The sequence below is a fragment of the Canis lupus genome, unplaced genomic scaffold (assembly GCF_048164855.1).
Source record: "Canis lupus baileyi unplaced genomic scaffold, mCanLup2.hap1 Scaffold_109, whole genome shotgun sequence".
Classification (NCBI taxonomy): Eukaryota; Metazoa; Chordata; class Mammalia; order Carnivora; family Canidae; genus Canis; species Canis lupus.
Window position 1 is genome coordinate 6613 of NW_027326483.1, and position 19438 is coordinate 26050.

At 35.8% G+C, this 19438-nt stretch overlaps 1 protein-coding gene across 1 annotated transcript in view; it reads right to left on the minus strand.

Annotated features, from left to right (window-relative positions):
- Nucleotides 1–4021: 4021 nt before the first annotated feature.
- The window catches only part of LOC140629750 (WW domain-containing adapter protein with coiled-coil-like), a 36917-nt gene continuing 21500 nt past the window's right edge, over nt 4022–19438 (minus strand). The window contains exons 5-10 of the mRNA XM_072819320.1: nt 14676–14921; nt 13053–13175; nt 11777–11925; nt 8353–8471; nt 6697–6883; nt 4022–5717 (exon numbers count right to left, since the gene is read on the minus strand). Of these exons, the coding sequence (XP_072675421.1) occupies nt 5598–5717; nt 6697–6883; nt 8353–8471; nt 11777–11925; nt 13053–13175; nt 14676–14921 (944 nt within the window). The 3' untranslated portion in view covers nt 4022–5597. The remainder of the gene's footprint in view (nt 5718–6696; nt 6884–8352; nt 8472–11776; nt 11926–13052; nt 13176–14675; nt 14922–19438) is intronic.

A 19438-nucleotide genomic window follows, 5' to 3' on the forward strand; every position in this document is an offset into this window, starting at 1 on the left:
CTAGTTCATTTCCCAGAGTTAGGAGTCTTTATGTTCTGTCTCCCTTTCTGACATTTCCCACACACTTCTTCTCCCTTCCCTTATATTCCCTTTCACTATTATTTATATTCCCCAAATGAATGAGAACATATAATGTTTGTCCTTCTCTGATTGACTTACTTCACTCAGCATAATACCCTCCAGTTCCATCCACGTTGAAGCAAATGGTGGGTATTTGTCATTTCTAATGGCTGAGTAATATTCCATTGTATACATAGACCACATCTTCTTTATCCATTCATCTTTCGATGGACACCGAGGCTCCTTCCACAGTTTGGCTATTGTGGACATTGCTGCTAGAAACATCGGGGTGCAGGTGTCCTGGCATTTCATTGCATCTGTATCTTTGGGGTAAATCCCCAACAGTGCAATTGCTGGGTCGTAGGGCAGGTCTATTTTTAACCCTTTGAGGAACCTCCACACAGTTTTCCAGGGTGGCTGCACCAGTTCACATTCCTACCCACAGTGTAAGAGGGTTCCCCTTTCTCCACATCCTCTCGAACCTTTGTGGTTTCCTGCCTTGTTAATTTTCCCCATTCTCACTGGTGTGAGGTGGTATCTCATTGGGGTTTTGATTTGTATTTCCCTGATGGCAAGTGATGCGGAACATTTTCTCATGTGCGTGTTGGCCATGTCTGTGTCTTCCTCTGTGAGATTTCTGTTCATGTCTTTTGCCCATTTCATGATTGGATTGTTCGTTTCTTTGGTGTTGAGTTTAATAAGTTCTTTATAGATCTTGGAAACTAGCCCTTTATCTGATACGTCATTTGCAAATATCTTCTCCCATTCTGTAGGTTGTCTTTGAGTTTTGTTGACTGTATCCTTTGCTGTGCAGAAGCTTCCTATCTTGATAAAGTCCCAATAGTTCATTTTTGCTTTTGTTTCTTTTGCCTTTGTGGGTGTATCTTGCAAGAAGTTACTGTGGCCGACTTCAAAAGGGGTGTTGCCTGTGTTCTCCTCTAGGATTTTTATGGAATCTTGTCTCACATTTAGATCTTTCACCCATTTTGAGTTTATCTTTGTGTCTGGTGCAAGAGAGTGGTCTAGTTTCATTCTTCTGCATGTGGATGTCCAATTTTCCTGGCACCATTTATTGAAGAGACTGTCTTTCTTCCAGTGGATAGTCTTTCCTCCTTTATCGAATATTAGTTGACCATAAAGTTGAGGGTCCACTTCTGGATTCTCTATTCTGTTCCATTGATCTATGTGTCTGTTTTTGTGCCAGTACCACACTGTCTTGATGACCACAGCTTTGTAGTACAACCTGAAATCTGGCATTGTGATGCCCCCGATATGGTTTTCTTTTTTAAAATTCCCCTGGCTATTCGGGGTCTTTTCTGATTCCACACAAATTTAAAATAATTTGCTCTAACTCTCTGAAGAAAGTCCATGGTATTTTGATAGGGATTGCATTAAACGTGTAAATTGCCCTGGGTAACATTGACATTTTCACAATATTAATTCTGCCAATCCATGAGCATGGAATATTTTTCCATCTCTTTGTGTCTTCCTCTATTTCTTTCAGAAGTGTTCTATAGTTTTTATGGTATAGATCCTTTACCTCTTTGGTTAGGTTTTTTCCTAGGTATCTTATGCTTTTGGGTGCAATTGTAAATGGGATTGACTCCTTAATTTCTTTTTCTTCAGTCTCATTGTTAGTGTATAGAAATGACTTTATCGATAGAGACCACTTGAATAATTGAATGCAGTAGTTAAAAACATGACCTTTAGTTTGGCTGACATGGCACTAAGACTCACCACCCCCAATGCCAAACTGAGTCCTTTGCGAGTTTCTGGACCCCTCTATGCTACTGTGTCATTTGAAAATAAGGGCCATGATTCTATTTTACAGGGTTATTGTAAGCATCTAACCAGATAACATTTTAGAGTTCCTGGCATCATGCCTAACATAAGAATAAGCATCCAATGAATGTTAGTTAGTAATTATTATTCTAAAGATAACCCCTTCTCATAACATTTGAGTCTCTCAATATTCAAGTTTAAACTGGATGAAGCTGGATTTTGAATTCTTTCAATCTGTTTATATTTCACAGGCAAAAAGCATTTTCACATCAGGGAAGACCAAATGGCAGATTATTATCATTTATTAACAAGGTGTAAGGCAAACGTAGAAATTTAGTGAAAAAGCAAACGTACAGCATGACCCCATTTTAAAAAACATATAAACCTGTTTGGAAAGCCATAGAACCAAATGTTATATTAGTTTTCCCTAAATTTCCTTTACTTTCTCTCTTATACTTTTTCCCAGATTTTCTGCAGTGAACCTGTATTACTTTCTTATTAGAGACATGCAGCATATGCTATTCTTCAAAGGAAAGAAGTGTAGAGTCACTGTGGAACCAACCAATCTTTATGTATATGTGTGTGACCCCGCCTGGATCTAGTATGGGGGAGATAAAGATAGAGACTGTGGAGGTAGGAGCAGGGAGCCCCAGGGAATCGCTGTGTCCATTTGGGGTAAGCTCCTGTAGATTTAGAGCTGTTGGCTTTTTGTCACCTTCAGAGAGGTTTTCCATCTGCCTGGTTCACCAGAGTCTTATTCTTTATCTCAATTGTTCTAAGTATGTAAATAATTCCAAAAATTGATCTGGTGTCCTGGGGACTCATGGACCTCTGCGATCAGAAACACACTGAACCATGGCTGTCTCCAATGATGGCCCCAAAACTGACACAGTGTGAGGGGATGCAGTTGTCAAGCGCCTGGAGCTCTGACTCACTCCACTTTAATTTAGGGAAATACATAGTACATGATTTTTATATTATTTATTTAATTTTTTAAAAAATTAAAAAAATTTCTTTTTATTGGAGTTCAATTTGCCAACACACAGCATAACACCCAGTGCTCATCCCATCACGTGCCCCCCTCAGTGCCCGTCACCCAGTCACCCCAACTCCCGCCCACCTCCCATTCCACCACCCCTTGTTCATTTCCCAGAGTTAGGAGTCTCTCATGTTCTATCACCCTCTCTGATATTTCCCCATTCATTTTCTCTTCTTTCCCCTTCATTCCTTTTCACTATTTTTATATTCCCCAAATGAATGAGACACCATATAATGTTTGTCCTTCTCTGATTGACTTATTTCACTCAGCATAATACCCTCCAATTCCATCCACGTCGAAGCAAAAGGTGGATATTTGTCGTTTCTAATGGCTGAGTAATATTCCATACATAGACCACATCTTCTTTATCCATTCATCTTTCGATGGACACCGAGGCTCCTTCCACAGTTTGGCTATTGTGGACATTGCTGCTAGAAACATCGGGGTGCAGGTGTCCCGGCGTTTCACTGCATCTGTATCTTTGGGGTAAATCCCCAACAGTGCAATTGCTGGTCGTAGGGCAGGTCTAGTTTTAACTCAGCAGTTTAACTCTGCCTTCAGCCCAGGGCCTGATCCTGGAGACCGGGATCGAGTCCCACGTCAGGCTCCCTGCATGGAGTCTGCTTCTCCCTCTGCCTTTGTCTCTGCTGCTCTCTCTCATGAATAAATAATTTTTTTTAAATAAATAAAAAATCTTTTAAAAATGTTTAAAAAAAGATAAAATGAATAACTACAGTTAAAACTAAGAAATTAAAAATGGATTGGTCTAGGGGCACCTGAGTGGCTGAGTCAGTTGGGTGTCCCAACTCTTGCTTTTGGCTCAGGTCATGATCTTAAGGTCCGGTCCTGAGATCAAACCCCATGGCAGGCTCTGTGCTCAGCAGGGAGTCTGCTCTAAATTCTCTCTCCCTCTGCCCCTCCCCATCTCAAATAAATAAATATTTAAAAATAAATAAATGTGTTAGTCTAGAGTTAAGACAAAATGACCAGTGAATGCATGAAACACTAGGATGACAAAAGTTAGAATGTCTCCTGGTTTTCTAACAATTTCTCAATTAATTTGACTATAAAGACTGATTTTTAAAAATGTCATTTACTGTATCACCACAGATACACACAAAAGGCAGCACATATTAAATATGAGACACATATTTTATTTTATTTCTTTATTCATGAGACATACAGAAGCAGAGACATAGGCAGAGGGAGAAGTAGGTTCCCTGCAGGGAGCCTGATGTGGGACTTGATCCCAGTACCACGGGATCACAACCTGAGCCAAATATGTTTTCTAGGCCACAACAGAATAAGCCTAGAATAAACTAGGTGCAAGAGGCTAATCATTTTGAAGAACAAATTCTCAATATAAACATAGGCTCATAAAGAAAGCTGAGTCAAATTCCAATTAACAAGCATATTTAAAACAAAAAATAAAATAAACTCCACGGCTAACTAGGTTTCCATGAACTTCATAAACCTTCCATGAACTTCTGACCCTTCTTTTCTATGGAGTATGATATTTACTGCCTGTACCAGTGAAATAGGCATAATTATATAGTATTTATAGCTTGGTAATCAGTGTATACTGTTGTCAATAGTTGGGGCAGCAAATAATTTCCTAAAAGTCAAATCACCTGTCTTATTAAGCCAAAATGTAGTCAAGTTTTATGTATGTTTGAAGTACTTTCAGAGCAATCATAAACAAATCCCAGTTGATATTCAAAATACAACTCCAGAGAATTTAATAAAGGATTAGACAAAAACAGTTTTCAATTTTTACTATAAATGCCAACTTGGTATTTACTAAATATTTGTAGATTCATGTTAAGACTAACTCTACTTGTGACCCAGTGACTTATAAAGATAGGATGTGAGAGGCCCTTAAAAATTTGTCCTTGATTTTATAAGACACATGTAAAAAATATCTGTCCTATTTACTTGGATGTAGATATCCTTGCTTGAGTAGGATACTAGATTAAAAACTGAGAGACAAGAAGAGTTTAAGTGAAAACACCTCAGAAACAGATATACTTGCTAGACAATTAAATTTCCAAGGGATCTTGGAAATATCCAAAGACAATGTTTACAGTGATTTGAAATTTCAACTGAAACAAGTATGGCCAGCAACCAAATACTACCCTCAATTGAAGAGGAGACCCTTTATAATTAGTTGCTGTCAACTGTGTTAACAGTTGTTGTTAACATTTAGTTAACATTATATGTTAACAGTGTTATAACATTTCACTATTTAAATACTATTGTACTTTACAGAGTTAGAAGACAAAAGTCTAATGAAGCATCTACCATGGGTTAGAGAACTAAAATCTAGATGCCATTACCATTCACCAGGATTATTATTAAATTACAAAGTGTAATCATAGTGTGGGGCACCTGGGTGGCTCAGTTGGTTGAGAGTTCAACTCTTTGTTTTGGCTCAGGTCATGATCTTATTATGGGTCTAGAGATCAAGACGTGTTATCAGGCTCTACATTTAGTAGGGAGTCTGCTTAAAGATTCTCTGCCTCTGCTCCCCCCCACCCACCTCACTCACTCTCTCTCTTAAATCAATCGTTTTTTAAAAATGCAGTTACAGTGTTATGGAACACGTTCTATCAAAGAGAACTTTAAATTTCAGAAATGAAATTTGATTTATATTCTTCAGTCTGATTTAAGATATACTAAGACAAAAACTTTGTCAGTGAAAAACTTACCTTTGCTCTCACAAAGTTGCTTGAATTTCACATACTCGGACTAAAGATCTTAAATTTTTTAATTCAGTACAAATTTCTGACATGTGAACACTTCCCATATTATGGGCTTCTTCTCGCAATCTTGATGCCTATAATTAAAGAAATAAAGATCACATACATGCCACAATCACGTACAAAAAAAAAAACAAAAACCCCAAAACATTAAATTTCTGACAACTTTGTACCAAGATTACAGAACAATCCGCCTTTAAATCCACAAAAATGATAGTGAATCTAAAGGAGAAAAAGGATTTTCTTTAAAAAACTGTCTAATGGTGGAAAGAAGGTATTTTTCCAAGATTTCCCCCTTCAACTTCTGGAGGATATAGTATTTCCAATTTTAGTATTGCATAGCACTAAGGATAGAAGAGCTCATGATTCGTGGTTAATAAGATGCTGAGTCAGCCAGAGTAAAGTTCAGGTGTAACAATGTTAAAAGGGACTTCACTGTATTCTGATGTCATAAGATATGCAATATTACCTCTGTGAACTTAGAGAAAATTTCAGACAGTCAGTAAGCTGCTAAAAGGGAGAAGCCAATGGCAGTTAATTGGAATGTCCAAAGGTCCCTCATTCCAAAGCAAAACTGTTTTCTAACTTCTACTTGCTAGTCTAGTGGAGAGATAGAAGAGTAATAGTATGAACAAGTTCTAAAACTATCAGAGCAGCTGGCTGAGTAGCATCCTGGCTTTAAGCCTCATAACTATTCTAACTGGGTGACTTTGGTATATAATTTATTTGGTCTTAAGGGTCTTCAATGGTAAAATGGGAGAACTCATCTGCACTGCTTAACAGTTTTGAGAAGTGGAGAAAATAAAGCACTCAGCACAGTGCTAAATGCTGAGTATATTAAAATATTTTATGTGAAACCATAAAAAGTTATCTCATAAATGCCCTAAAATAAGTGCTTACCAAATATTTAATTTAATGCACTGACTATAGACAATCTAATTAGACATTACTTTAAATGTAGCTTAAATTCAGTGATCTAGATTAGATTTTCTAGAAGAAATTATATTTTGTCATTCATCCAAAGGTAAAACATCTGCTATGAATCATGTAACATACTTGCTTCTCTGCATGATCTGCAGGCCATCCTTGAACATGTTTTATGAGATTTTCATTGAAGTGTGCTGCTAGCGTAGGTGTTAATGAACATGTAGGTCGGGCAGATGAATTCTGTGGTACAACTGTTGCGTTTGATGCATTACTACTAGAAGTATGATTTGGACCAGGTGATGGACTTCTCTGGCTACTGGAAGAGAAAAAAGAATTGAATGTATAGTATATTTTTAAAAGGAGATACCTAAAAATTGTCAATGTCTTCTATTAAATTAAAGATATCCAAATTCCTAAGAAAAATCTGTTATTTTAACATCAAATACATAGAATTTAAAATCCAAAGTGTAGTTATATATCATGTACTCCTTAAACACACTTTTGGGAGGAAAAAGGGCCCTTCTAAGAACACTAATGTCAGTTAAATTTAAACTAATAGTGCTCTTCAAATTTGACAGCAGAACCTGTGATTTTGTATACCAGAAACACTACTCAGAATGTAACTAAGAAATGGTCATATTTTAACAGTTGTAGATATAAGGCACAACTGAGTATTGCATCTTAAGTACATGTAGATAAAGAGGGGGAAAAATCTATTGCCTTTGTTTAGTGTCAGAACAAAATACTGAATCAGAGGGTAGATAATGTGAAGCAAAATACAGGCATTTTATTGGACAGCAACAAATGAGTTTAGTGGCAAAATAAGACCCAAAATAACACTCTGAGATAAGTTATCTTCTTTTAAAACTGTATGGTTTGGCTAGGGTTTGGGGATATGGTGGTAAGAACCAAAACTTTAATCACCCAAGTTGATTTCCTACCTGCTTCACCAGACTTGGCTCTGAATGAATTTCAGTTATTTCCAAAAACTAAATCTCCCAAAGGATGAAGAGTTTTCATCACTGAGGATATTTAAAATAATACTGCAGCCTCTAAAGACAATTTAAAAGAAGTATTTCCCAAAAATGTTCTGAGCAATGGCAACATTGCTGGAGTAAGTAGACAGCTTCCCAAGGTGATTATTTTGAAGGGAACAACTCTCATTTGGATGTAAAAGTTCTGAAATGCTTGTTTAGAAAACAACAATAAAAACAATAGTTGAATTATTTTGCTACCTCATAGCAAGAAATCAAAATAGGAAAATCAATCAAATGAAAATCATTTAAAGTTGTATTTGTTAATTAACAAAGAAACATGTAACACAATACAGCCCTATCTGACAAGCACTCCACACAGGGGTCAAAATTGAAGCTCTTAGGAAAACCTGACACATACCAGTTGAGAAATAGTATTTCCCATTTTTGGATTCAGCAATACACTCATATCTAAAACTGCTATGAGGAGGTTAAAAAATGATGTCATTTCCAACAAGTATTATAAAATCAGGTGCCCTCTTTGTACAAGTATGACATATTGTTACTCCTATCATATTCTATTAAGTAAAATCTGAAGAATGACTTTCTTCAAAAAATAAGCTGGCTTCATTACTAGAGACAACAACCTACTTGGAGTAAGATTTGCCTTTGTAAATCTTATAATACATAAAACTTAGGCTAACCATGGATTCTTACAAGATCAAGTTCTATTATACATATATTTTTATAATATTCAAACAATGCAGCATGCAACATTAATGAAAAAATGTTTCAACACACATGAACTTACTTTGAGCGCTGAAGACTTCGAGGAGAGACAGGTTCATGACCTTGCTGTTTGTCAGCAGTTACAGGCTGCTGTGTGGCCGATTGTGAAACCGGTCCTTGCTTAACTACTGGAGTACTAACCTGAAATGTCAAAATCTGGTGAGACAGGCTTCTATTATATACATAAATACCATGGAAAGTACATAAAACCAAAAGTACTATCAATGTGAAGTCTCTTATTTCTATTCTTTAGTAATTTTTAAGATAACATGAGCTGTCCCCTAATTGTTTCATAATTATTAGTGATATAGACATATTTAATTGTGTAAATCATGGTCATCCAGGTCCCCAAATCCACACACCCCTCCAAATCTAGTTGGATAGTCTTAAACTCTGAAAAATCTAGAGACTTCAAGAATTGCAGTCAGATTAAGTTCCCAAAGTTCACAGTTAGAAGAGCCACGTTCATTTTGAGACTAACATAGAATTTCTTCATAAAATGGCCCAGAAGACTTTAAGATTACTTTTTGTAAAGCAGAAGAACACAAACTAGTTCTCTAATGTTGAGCCCAGTTTTCTTTCTAATACACTAAGATAGCTCCTCTGATTCAGTTATTTTTATATCAGTAAAAATTAATGTTACTATATCATACAAATACAGCTGCTCAAATTTAAACCACATATGCAGAGCGTATAGATTGGTCTACCAGTGAATGAGTCAACACTGGAGTGGTCTTCAAAGACATGTTACCCTACAGAGGTGGAACAAGAGGACCATGATTGTCAGTGAGGATATGTACACTACACATACTTACATGCCACAGAAAAAGAAAACAAGTACTTTTAAACACAAGCCCCGAATTAAGGCACGAAGGCAGACAGCCATTTGTGATTAAGTCACATCCTCCAATAATAGTTTTGTTTTTTTCTTCTTTCTTCCTTTTTTTTTTTTTTTAATATTCCCCCAAACAAATCTGGATAGCCTGGCTACATAAAAATCATTTTTATAAGCATTTTTATAAGGTCTACTTAATACTGAATTCCCACTTAAAAAAAAATTTGATGGGGATCCCTGGGTGGCGCAGCGGTTTGGCGCCTGCCTTTGGCCCAGGGCGTGATCCTGGAGACCCCGGATCGAATCCCGCGTCAGGCTCCCGGTGCATGGAGCCTGCTTCTCCCTCTGCCTATGTCTCTGCCTCTCTCTCTCTCTCTCTGTATGACTATCATAAATAAAATTAAAAAAAAATTTGATGCCCATATACATAAGGGATTTGAAATGCTAATCTTATAACTGATTGTAAAACTTTACAATCACTTTTAGTCATTATTTATTGTACTCCTAAGATACTACACCCTGACGAGTTTTAAGCTCTAAGAAGATCTCCTTTGTTGAAAAAATTTTTTCCTTCTCTCACAAAGTGCAAACAGTATGAAATTGCAGAATAGACTAATTTCTTTTTAAATTTTGAGTTAAATGTATCAATCCAGACTGACCCTAAAATGAGTTTAGATAAATGACTTAAATAGGGAAGGGATAAGCTAAGGAAGACCTAAAAGCTGTCCTAGCATCAATTTCAAGTTATCTTTCAATACGTTTTTATTTTTAGGCTTCTGTGAAAAAGCCTAAAGCTTTAAGCCTTAACTTTATTTCAATATAAAATTTTGGCAAGACCCCTGGTTGGCTTAGTAGGTAGAGCATTCAACTCTTGGATCTCAGGGTTGTGAGTTCGAGCCCCACGATAAGCGTAGAGACTGCTTAAAAATAAAATCTTAGGGATCCCTGGGTGGCGCAGTGGTTTAGCGCCTGCCTTTGGCCCAGGGCGTGATCCTGGAGACCCCGGATCGAATCCCACGTCGGGCTCCTGGTGCATGGAGCCTGCTTCTCCCTCTGCCTACGTCTCTGCCTCTCTCTCTGTGTGACTATCATAAATAAATAAAAAATTAAAATAAAATAAAATAAAATAAAATCTTAAACAAAAAAAAAATCTTCAGGGGATTCCTGGGTGGCTCAGCAGTTTGGCACCTGCCTTTGGCCCAGGGCCTGGTTCTGGAGTCCCAGGATCGAGTCCCACGTCGGGCTCCCTACATGGATCCTGCTTCTCTCTCTGCCTGCCTCTCTCTCTCTCTCTCTCTGTGTCTCTCATGAATAAATAAATAAATTCTTAAAAAAAAAAGTTCCTTCTTAAAAAAAAAATCTTCAGCATAAAGGATTGAAATAGCCTACTTTTTAACTAAAAAGAATTTCTTAAATTTACCATTAAGAAAAAAAACTGCAATTTGTGCATATACCAACTTCCAAATCTTTTAATGTTTTGCTGGTAATAGGACTACAAAGCAAAGAATGAGTATGACTAAGATTTGCTTAAGAAATTTTGGGTAAGGGATACCTGAGTAGCTCAGCAGGTAAGCGTCTGCCTTCCACCTAGGGTGTGATCCCAGAGTACTGGGATCAAGTCCCACATCGGGCTCCCTGCATGGAGCCTGCTTGTCCCTCTGCCTGTGTTTCTGCCTTTCTCTGTGTCTCTCACGAATAAATAAAATCTTAAAAAAAAAAAATTTGGGCAAGACTCAAATGATATAGTATAAAATCTGAAGGCAGTGTTGTTAAGGTCTGGTTTATATTCCAATAAGAAGAGACCAGCAATTTTCTAACTGTCTCTGAGGAGCCATTCATGCAAACTTTTGCTTGGAGAAACACAGGTAGTATAAGCTTAGTAAAATGGATTCTGTGTTCAGAAAGACCTAGGCCTTAAATTCTGATTCCACCACAAAAACTGGATTTAACTGAAGGCTTAATTCTCTTATCTATTAAATGAAGCAAATAGTAGTTGATTCTCATGATGTGAAGTTAAATATAATACTATTAAGCTCTTAGCACAGAAATGGATTCATTTCTAAAATAAAAGTATGGGAGGAAAGCCACTGGAAAACAGGTTATATCTTTTAAAAAGTTAAAAAACTCTACAAATATTAAGACAATTATTTTATCCTTCTTTATCCCACTCTTCCTCCAGGTCACAAATCTCAGCCAGTAAGAGAAAACAATCAGCGTATAGAAGTAACACATATGATGGGGGTGCCTAGGTGGCTCAGTCAGTTATGTGTCTGACTTCCCGGTACTAGGATCAAGCCGCCAGTGAGCTCCCAGCTCAGCAAGGGGTCTGCTTCTCCCTCTGCCCTCCCCCCCCATGCCCTCTCTGTAAATAAATAAATATAATTTTTAATTAAAAAAATGTTTAAAAGTAGCATAGATGCAACTCCCTCTAGAGTCCTCAATTTACTGAGACTAACCTGCATCTAAGCTGACCCATCATTCACTCCACCACTACTACACGTTCTCAAAGAGGGCTTTTCCTACAATAGAGAGTCTAAAACATTAAACTTGTTTTTCCAGAAGTGAGTGCTTTCGTGCTTTCTTTTCCAAATTTCCCTCAAAAGCAACATACCTTTGGCTGTGATGAAACAGGAGGAGTACTAATCAAAGGTTTGATAGGGACTGTGTTAGTCTGAGGTATGCTTATTCTTGGAGACACATACGATCTTGGGGATGATGCATCAGAAGTTAAAGACATTGGAGACTGATTAGATGGCTGAGCTGTGAAAAAGTAAAGCAATTAATTAATTCCAAATAAACCAAAACTTCCGTAATATATATGTAGAGGTCTTTCCATCCCTCTACATGCCCCCTGAACACCAGACAGAACACTTAACTGTTTAAAGTCAGAATCTGAAATACTCACTGGAGTCATGGACTAAAAACGAGCTGTGAATTAGAGAAGCACATCCAATGTATGCCTCCTCCAACCTGTTTTTTTAGGCTGAAGCAAGAAGGTAAGCCTGAACTATTCTCACATGGAAGGCATCCTCACCATTCTTATTTGTTCTTTCTTATTCTATATTTAGGCCTGGTTATACCCCTTTATCTCCTGCCTCATGAGGATAACCAGAGAGTTAAGTCTTTGCACTATTATATTTCAATTTCAGAATAAGTGTTTCTGCTCAGTTTATTAGTTTTCAGAATTGGGGCAGGGGGACAAGTCAAAGTGACCAATTCATTTCTTCTTTGTTCCTATATATGCCTCTTTCCATTGGATGTTTCATGGAGAAGAGAAATAGGTAATTTAAGACAGGACTTGAGCATTTCTGTATCCTGTGGTCAGTCAAAAATCATTAAACATCAAATGTGAACCAAACCAACACTTAAAATATATTCAATGTTTCATAAAAATTGAGGACCTATCAGTTTACACTCAGCTTTATATCAGTTTACACTCAGCTTTAGAGTACATTGACAACTTAAAGTCTGAATTAAATATGTATTACAGATTTAATGGCAATACTGGAAGATAAATGTCAATGTTTGCCTCATCTGGAAAAAAAAATACTGTATATACTAGTGTTAGAAAAAAAAATCATCAAACATCAGGGGTGTTTGAGTGGCTCAATAGATTGGGCATCTGCCTTCTGCTCAGGTCATGGTCTCAGGGTCCCAGGATTGAGCCCCACATTGGGCTCCCTGCTCAGCAGAAAGTCTGTTTCTCCCCGCCCTCATGTACATTCTCTCAAATAAATAAATAAATAAAATTAAAAACAAATTACAGGATCCTGTAAAACAAACATCAAATTGTTATAGCTAGTCTCTTCAGAAACCAAAAAGTTTTACCATGAACCCCCTGCTCCAAATTAATATACAATTCTCACAATACCTAAGAAAATGAATACCTTGTGTAGAGAGCTGAGCAGCTTGAGAAATCAAAGAAGTTATGTTGAAAGCAGATGGTCCAGCAGTAAGAAACTTATGAATTATAGACTGCAATGAGGCTTGTGTCACAGCTGCTGTAAGAACTAAACACATATCTTAAATTAAAATAAAAACATAGTGGCACAGTATGGTATTAGTAACAACTTGAAAACTAAAAAAACCCCAAAGAAACTGCAGTGTTTCAAACTAGAACTCTCAAAATAAAAATCTGTAAGATGGTAATAAAATGGGTCCAGAGATAGGAAATGATCAGAGGTAGAAGAAATTTAATGGTTTTTTTTTTGTAAAGGAAAACAGTAGTTTTCCTTTGCATTAAAATTTGTGTTCAATTTAAGAAACTCCGGAGACTTTTTAAAAACAGTAAAGAGTGTTCCCTGGAAATTCTGATTATACCAGAAATCTATTCATTAATAGCTAAAGGGCTTTTGTAGGTTACCTGAAATTAAAAAGATAAAGGGTAGTTATTTCATGTGAATGCTTTACTAAACAAGGTGACCATTAAAACCCTACATTAGGGCAGCCCAGGTGGCTCAGCGGTTTAGTGCCTGCCTTCAGCCCAGGGCATGATCCTGGAGACCCGGGATCGAGTCCCATGTCAGGCTCCCTGCATGGAGCCTGCTTCTCCATCTGCCTGTGTCTTTGCCTCTCTTTCTCTCTGTGCCTCTCATGAGTAAATAAATAAAATCTTTAAAAATAAAATAAAATAAAACCCTACATTAATACCCACTCCAACAATCTTTTAAAGAACAGACATTAAATAAAAGAAGCTAGGTAATTTAGGAACATCATTTATTTTCAAAGCACAAGATCCTTTATTATTGACATTTTCTTATGCTATCATCTCTTCAAACTGCTTAAAGTCCTACTTTCCCTAGTAAAACATGTACCTATCAAATAGAATGGCACAGTTATCTTAAGAGAATAAAATCAAAATGCAAGAAAGTACAGTAAGAACAAAATTATTGACCAACTAGCGTGAAATAGCTCCATTTTTAAGATAAAGGAAGAACTTAACCATTTAGCACTACTGTTAAATATATTATGTAACAATGTACACATACTGAAATGGACTATTCTAAACAGAAAATTTTAAAATGCTCTTAAGACTGTTTGAATTTGAATAGCTTGTCAATTAAAACTATATCCACTTTTATTCAGACTTCTTTGATGTTGCTAGCTAAACAGCATACTGAAAAGCAAAGTTGGAATTAACAATATGCTAGAATTTAAGTGTTTTTATATCAGTTTTTAGAAATTAAAAAAATTTAATTTTAATTAAAAAAAAGAGATTTATTATACACATTAAGCAGACAGAATAGCTTTATCTCCGGTAAATACCGTACACAGCAAGTCTTGAAAAATATACAGAGAGAAAAAAAAAAGAAAAATATACAGGAAAAATCCAAGTACTACTAACTCAATTACAATACCAAAGGCTTTCAACAACCATGAGGTTACGATATGAATTTCAAAGAATGACGCTCAAATGTGAATTTCAAAATGAAACAAAAGACCACTCCTAAATTGGGGAATTTACTAACGACACGAAGCAAATAATAATAATAAAACTGTTACCAATTTACCTTCATTTATTTTGGATATGTCCACATTAGAATTATTAAGTTGCAGTGTGGCTTGCAAAGCAGGAAGCAGCTGTCTGAGAAGGTTGGGGTCCTGAAGTAATGGAGGTATCGGTGACTGTGGAACAGGAGAAACAGGGATTGCTGACGCAGATGTTGGAGGTGCAGATGTGGGATTCAGTCCAGAGGCAGAGGATGTGGAAGGAGTTGTGCAAGAATGTGATACAGATTTGTCTCCTGGTGTAGACTCTAAGTAAAAAGGAGATAACAAGGCTGAAAAAAAACTACTTGGAGAAAACTAGAACCAACATCGAAAGAGCAACTTTCATGTGCCAAACACCCAACTCAAGTAATTTCATTCCATCTTCCCAAGGTGACACAGGGAGGGGGCTCAGTAAAGATCTACCTACTTAGAATAATAGGGTTAAGTATTTTTATATCCCGATTTCACAGGTGAGAAAACTAAACAAGAAAGATTATGTAACTTGCTTGAAATCACAAAACTTGGTAAAGCAGTGATTCTGCTATATTCATGTCTGATTCTAAAAGTCTCATGTTCTGTTTACTGGTAATGCTGTTTCAAACACAGTTAGTTATGTATTAACTACACGTTCAAATAAGCTTCTATTAAGATAAAGGTACAATACAATTCTCCTGGACTTAATTTAAGGTGAAAATGTTTATGACCACAGTAACAGCCCTCCAAAACATGACAATGACCAGAAAACAAATCAGGATTTAACACCATGGCGAGCACCTCCAATATAGGCTACAGATCAGAAGAATGAAACTCCAACTTTGAACTTTCATACTTAACAATTGAGTTTCCAGATTACATACTTTCCTTCTATAAATATATCTATTTGTCACATTTAAAACTTATTAGCACTAGAAATGATGCTTTTTTAATAGCAACCCATCCACAATACATATATTCAGTATTTTAAATAAACCAAAATAAATAAATAAATAAAACATGCACGGAAAATGGTCATTATCTGAAAGCTATCATTGCAAATTACATATATAGAGTCAATGCAATCGCAATCAAAACTCCAAAAGCATTTTTGGCAGTATTTGAGAAGTTGATTCTATTAACTTATTTGAAAAAGGTAGGGATCCCTGGGTGGCGCAGCGGTTTGGCGCCTGCCTTTGGCCCAGGGCGCGATCCTGGAGACCCGGGATCGAATCCCACGTCGGGCTCCCGGTGCATGGAGCCTGCTTCTCCCTCTGCCTGTGTCTCTGCCTCTCTCTCTCTCTCTGTAACTATCATAAATAAATAAAAATTAAAAAAAAAAAAAGAAAAAGGTAAGGGCTAGTACGGCCATGAAGTTCATGAAAAAAAAAAAAAGAACACAGCTAGTGAAATGTGTCTTGCCAGTATAAAAACTCACAATTGAAAGAAAACCAATATAAGGTCGATTAAACTTCTGTTATGTGTCTTTAGAACTAGAAGATGAAAACAAGAAGGTATCTTTGACATCTAGACGCAGAAAACTACAAAAAGCAAACCAATTACATTCAAAGCACAGATAAGTATTCTAAGGAACTCCTATAATCAGAAAAGACAAACTACACGAAAGAAAAATGAACAAAAGATGAAATAAAGACATTTCCCAGAAGAAACCGGAATGGCTTTACAATTTTTATAATAATACAATGCTTGTTTCTATTTTAGCACAAAACTAGAAACAAACTAAATGTTCACCAACAGAAAGATGAACACTGTATTTTCATACCATGGAATATTACTAATATAATAACTTTAAAGAAAGAAAAAAAGAGGAACAGAGGACCTCTGGATAAAAATATTAAAACAACTAATCAAGATGTTCATGCATATGCTTACAATACTGGCCTAAATATGAAGATTTGCTAAAAATCTTTAATTTTCCATACACACCTATTTCTTGAAGATTTTCAAGTTTGTATATATATATATATATATATATATATATATCCCAAATTAAGACTATTATATGATGTATAAAAGTTGCAGGAATACTGCATCTGAATATTACACTGCTACCTAGTAACTGCAAATCCTCATTTCCAATTCTAAGAACTAAACATTTATTAATCTTCATGTCCGCACAGAAGCTGGGAATTACTAGTAAACTTACTGAAAAAGGACTCCTCTATCAGCCTTTTTATACCACTACTATAATAGTCAAAAGAATTAGGGGCAATAGCTCTCTGAAGTATGGACTTCACAGCTGCTTTAAAATATATTTCATGGCTATGTTGATCAACTATGATCAAAATTGATAAAAGTGTAACATCTGAATTTTTGTAAAGCACACATTTTAAAGAGGGTTATTCAGTTTAGCAGATTGCCTATCACGTTCAATTTTGTTGCTCTGGATTCATATACAAGTATACAGAAACTTGAAAGAAATAAAATTTCCCCTTTGAAAACCTGTCAGTTCTTACATTTTATGATGACAGTTTTCTCCAGATCATACTCCTTAAGGGTCAGCTTAGGGGCATTCCTGATTAATGTTTAAAATGAAAACAAGTTCTGCATTTTTACTTTCTGCATGAACCATCAAATTAGTGCTTACATACCTCTGAAATGATCCTTACTCTTTTGTTACTTTTATTGTGGCTTTCTTCTGTTTTTTAACGTATTCTGATGCTGCTCAATCTATCCACACATTTTTAAAATAAGCACAGCTTAAAAAACTCTTGAGTGCTGCCCTTTAATCCAAAAAAAGGAAACACCCCAGAAAAGAAAACTATACATATTACCATAAAGAAATAAAGTAACAAAAACTAAATATCCTTAACTCTTAGTTTTAGTAAGTTTGTTTACTCTAAGATAAATTTCTTTTGAAGTTCTGTCAAAGATCACTGAAGAGTAGTATGGAAACCAGGTGATCCTGCTTAATATCTAGGAGACCCTTGAACAGGCAACATCTTTAAAGGCCAGAATTTTTCTATTAAAAGGTTTGAGTATCAGTTTTCAGCAGAAAGCTTATCAGAATTATCTATAAAGCTAAAAACAAAACAAAACAAAACAGATACCTGGGCTCCACTCTAATGAACCTGGGGAGGCCCAGGCATATGTTGAAGTTGTAAGAATTCTATAGGTGATTCTGACACCCTAGTTGATTCTGAAAAAACAGGTTAGAGCTTTCAAGGTTGCTTTTCACCTTAAAAACCAAAGGAAACAAAACCAAAACAAAGCAGCATAGCACAAAGGTACAGGAGTGAGTGGAATTAAGGATAAGATGCAAGACAGAAAAGCTAAATCATTTTTCCCAGGTAGGTCTCCTATTTTTTCCATTGAGGTATAACAGACATACAACATTCTAGTAGTGTCAGGTGTTCAACATTCTTATCTATATATACTGCAAAATGATCTCCAAACAGTTACAAAATTATTTTTCTTGCTATGAGAACTTTCAAGACTTAGTTGAAAATATACAATAGTATTATTATGCACATTATGTCCCCATTGCTTTATAACTGGAAGTTTGTATCTTCTGACTTCCTTCACTTATTTCGTCCCAGCAACCACCAAGCTGTGTGCTCTGTATCTATACACTTGGTTTTGGTTTTTTAGACTCTTCACATATATAAGTATTTCCACACTATTTTAATAATAGCTCCACTCACCTTGTCTCCCTATAAAGACACATCCATACAAATGCCCTTCCAAAACATGTTACATGTTAAACATTTTACATATTACTTTCCTCAATCTATATATATAACTGAGAACAATGTACTGAGTTTAATAATATAGATATAAAATACTACTCTGTAAGGTAGTCTTAAAATATTACTAAAGAAAGGTATTGGTTGGGTACCTCTCCTGTGTTTTGAATGCCCTAAAAGAGATCTATTAACGTTACCCAGTATCTTCTATTATATAGTTTATTGTCTTTCCTTTCTTGCAGAACTTTAACAACTTCAGTAGGGGGATTTTGTTGTATTTATCTCTATAGCCCTGGTACGAGAGGACATGACACCAAGATGGCATCAACATGTACTTGTTGAATGGGTACCTGATCCTGCAGTAAAGGCCCAGGTCCACGTACATGCATTCTCCCTCTAATCTCTAAGTATAGAATTTATGATAATACGGAGGAAAGTCTAAGATCTCCATCCTAAATAACTGACAATTACAGCTTTATGCTACTTTCATAAAAGTAAGGAACTATATGTAGTCTTAGAGATAAATTTAACTTATTTAAGCTTATTTTAAATAACCCTATAAAATACTCAACCTTTCTTTTTAAAAAACACAGAGAGGAAATGGAACTATTTGGAATAAACAGTAATGTCATCAAATATATATTTTTATCAAACTAAACAAATAAAAACTTGGGTCTTTCAAAATAAAGACCAAGAAGTAAATGTAGGTAAAAGAACAGTTTTTGCATTACAAAGCCATTTCTATAGGCTCTTCCACTTTTAAAGAATATCATCCTCCAGTCTCATTCCTTAAATGTAAACTCTCCCCAAGCAAATCTAGGTTCCTTTGAGCATTTTTTTCAATCTCTTACACACCTATTTTAAACTTAAACTAAGTCACTTTCCCTTATGATTATTTCTAAGACTTACAGATCTCTAACCAACTCTTTACTATAAACTTTAAAATTTTATCCTCTCATTTTTGGTATATATGCTTTGACAAAATTTTTCTTTCCCCTTATACTTGTATGAATTATTCACTTACATTTCCAATGCTTACCAGTAGGGGCCATAATCTACTAAAGACTAAACTTCAGAGTCACCTAAAAATCTGTTACTATACC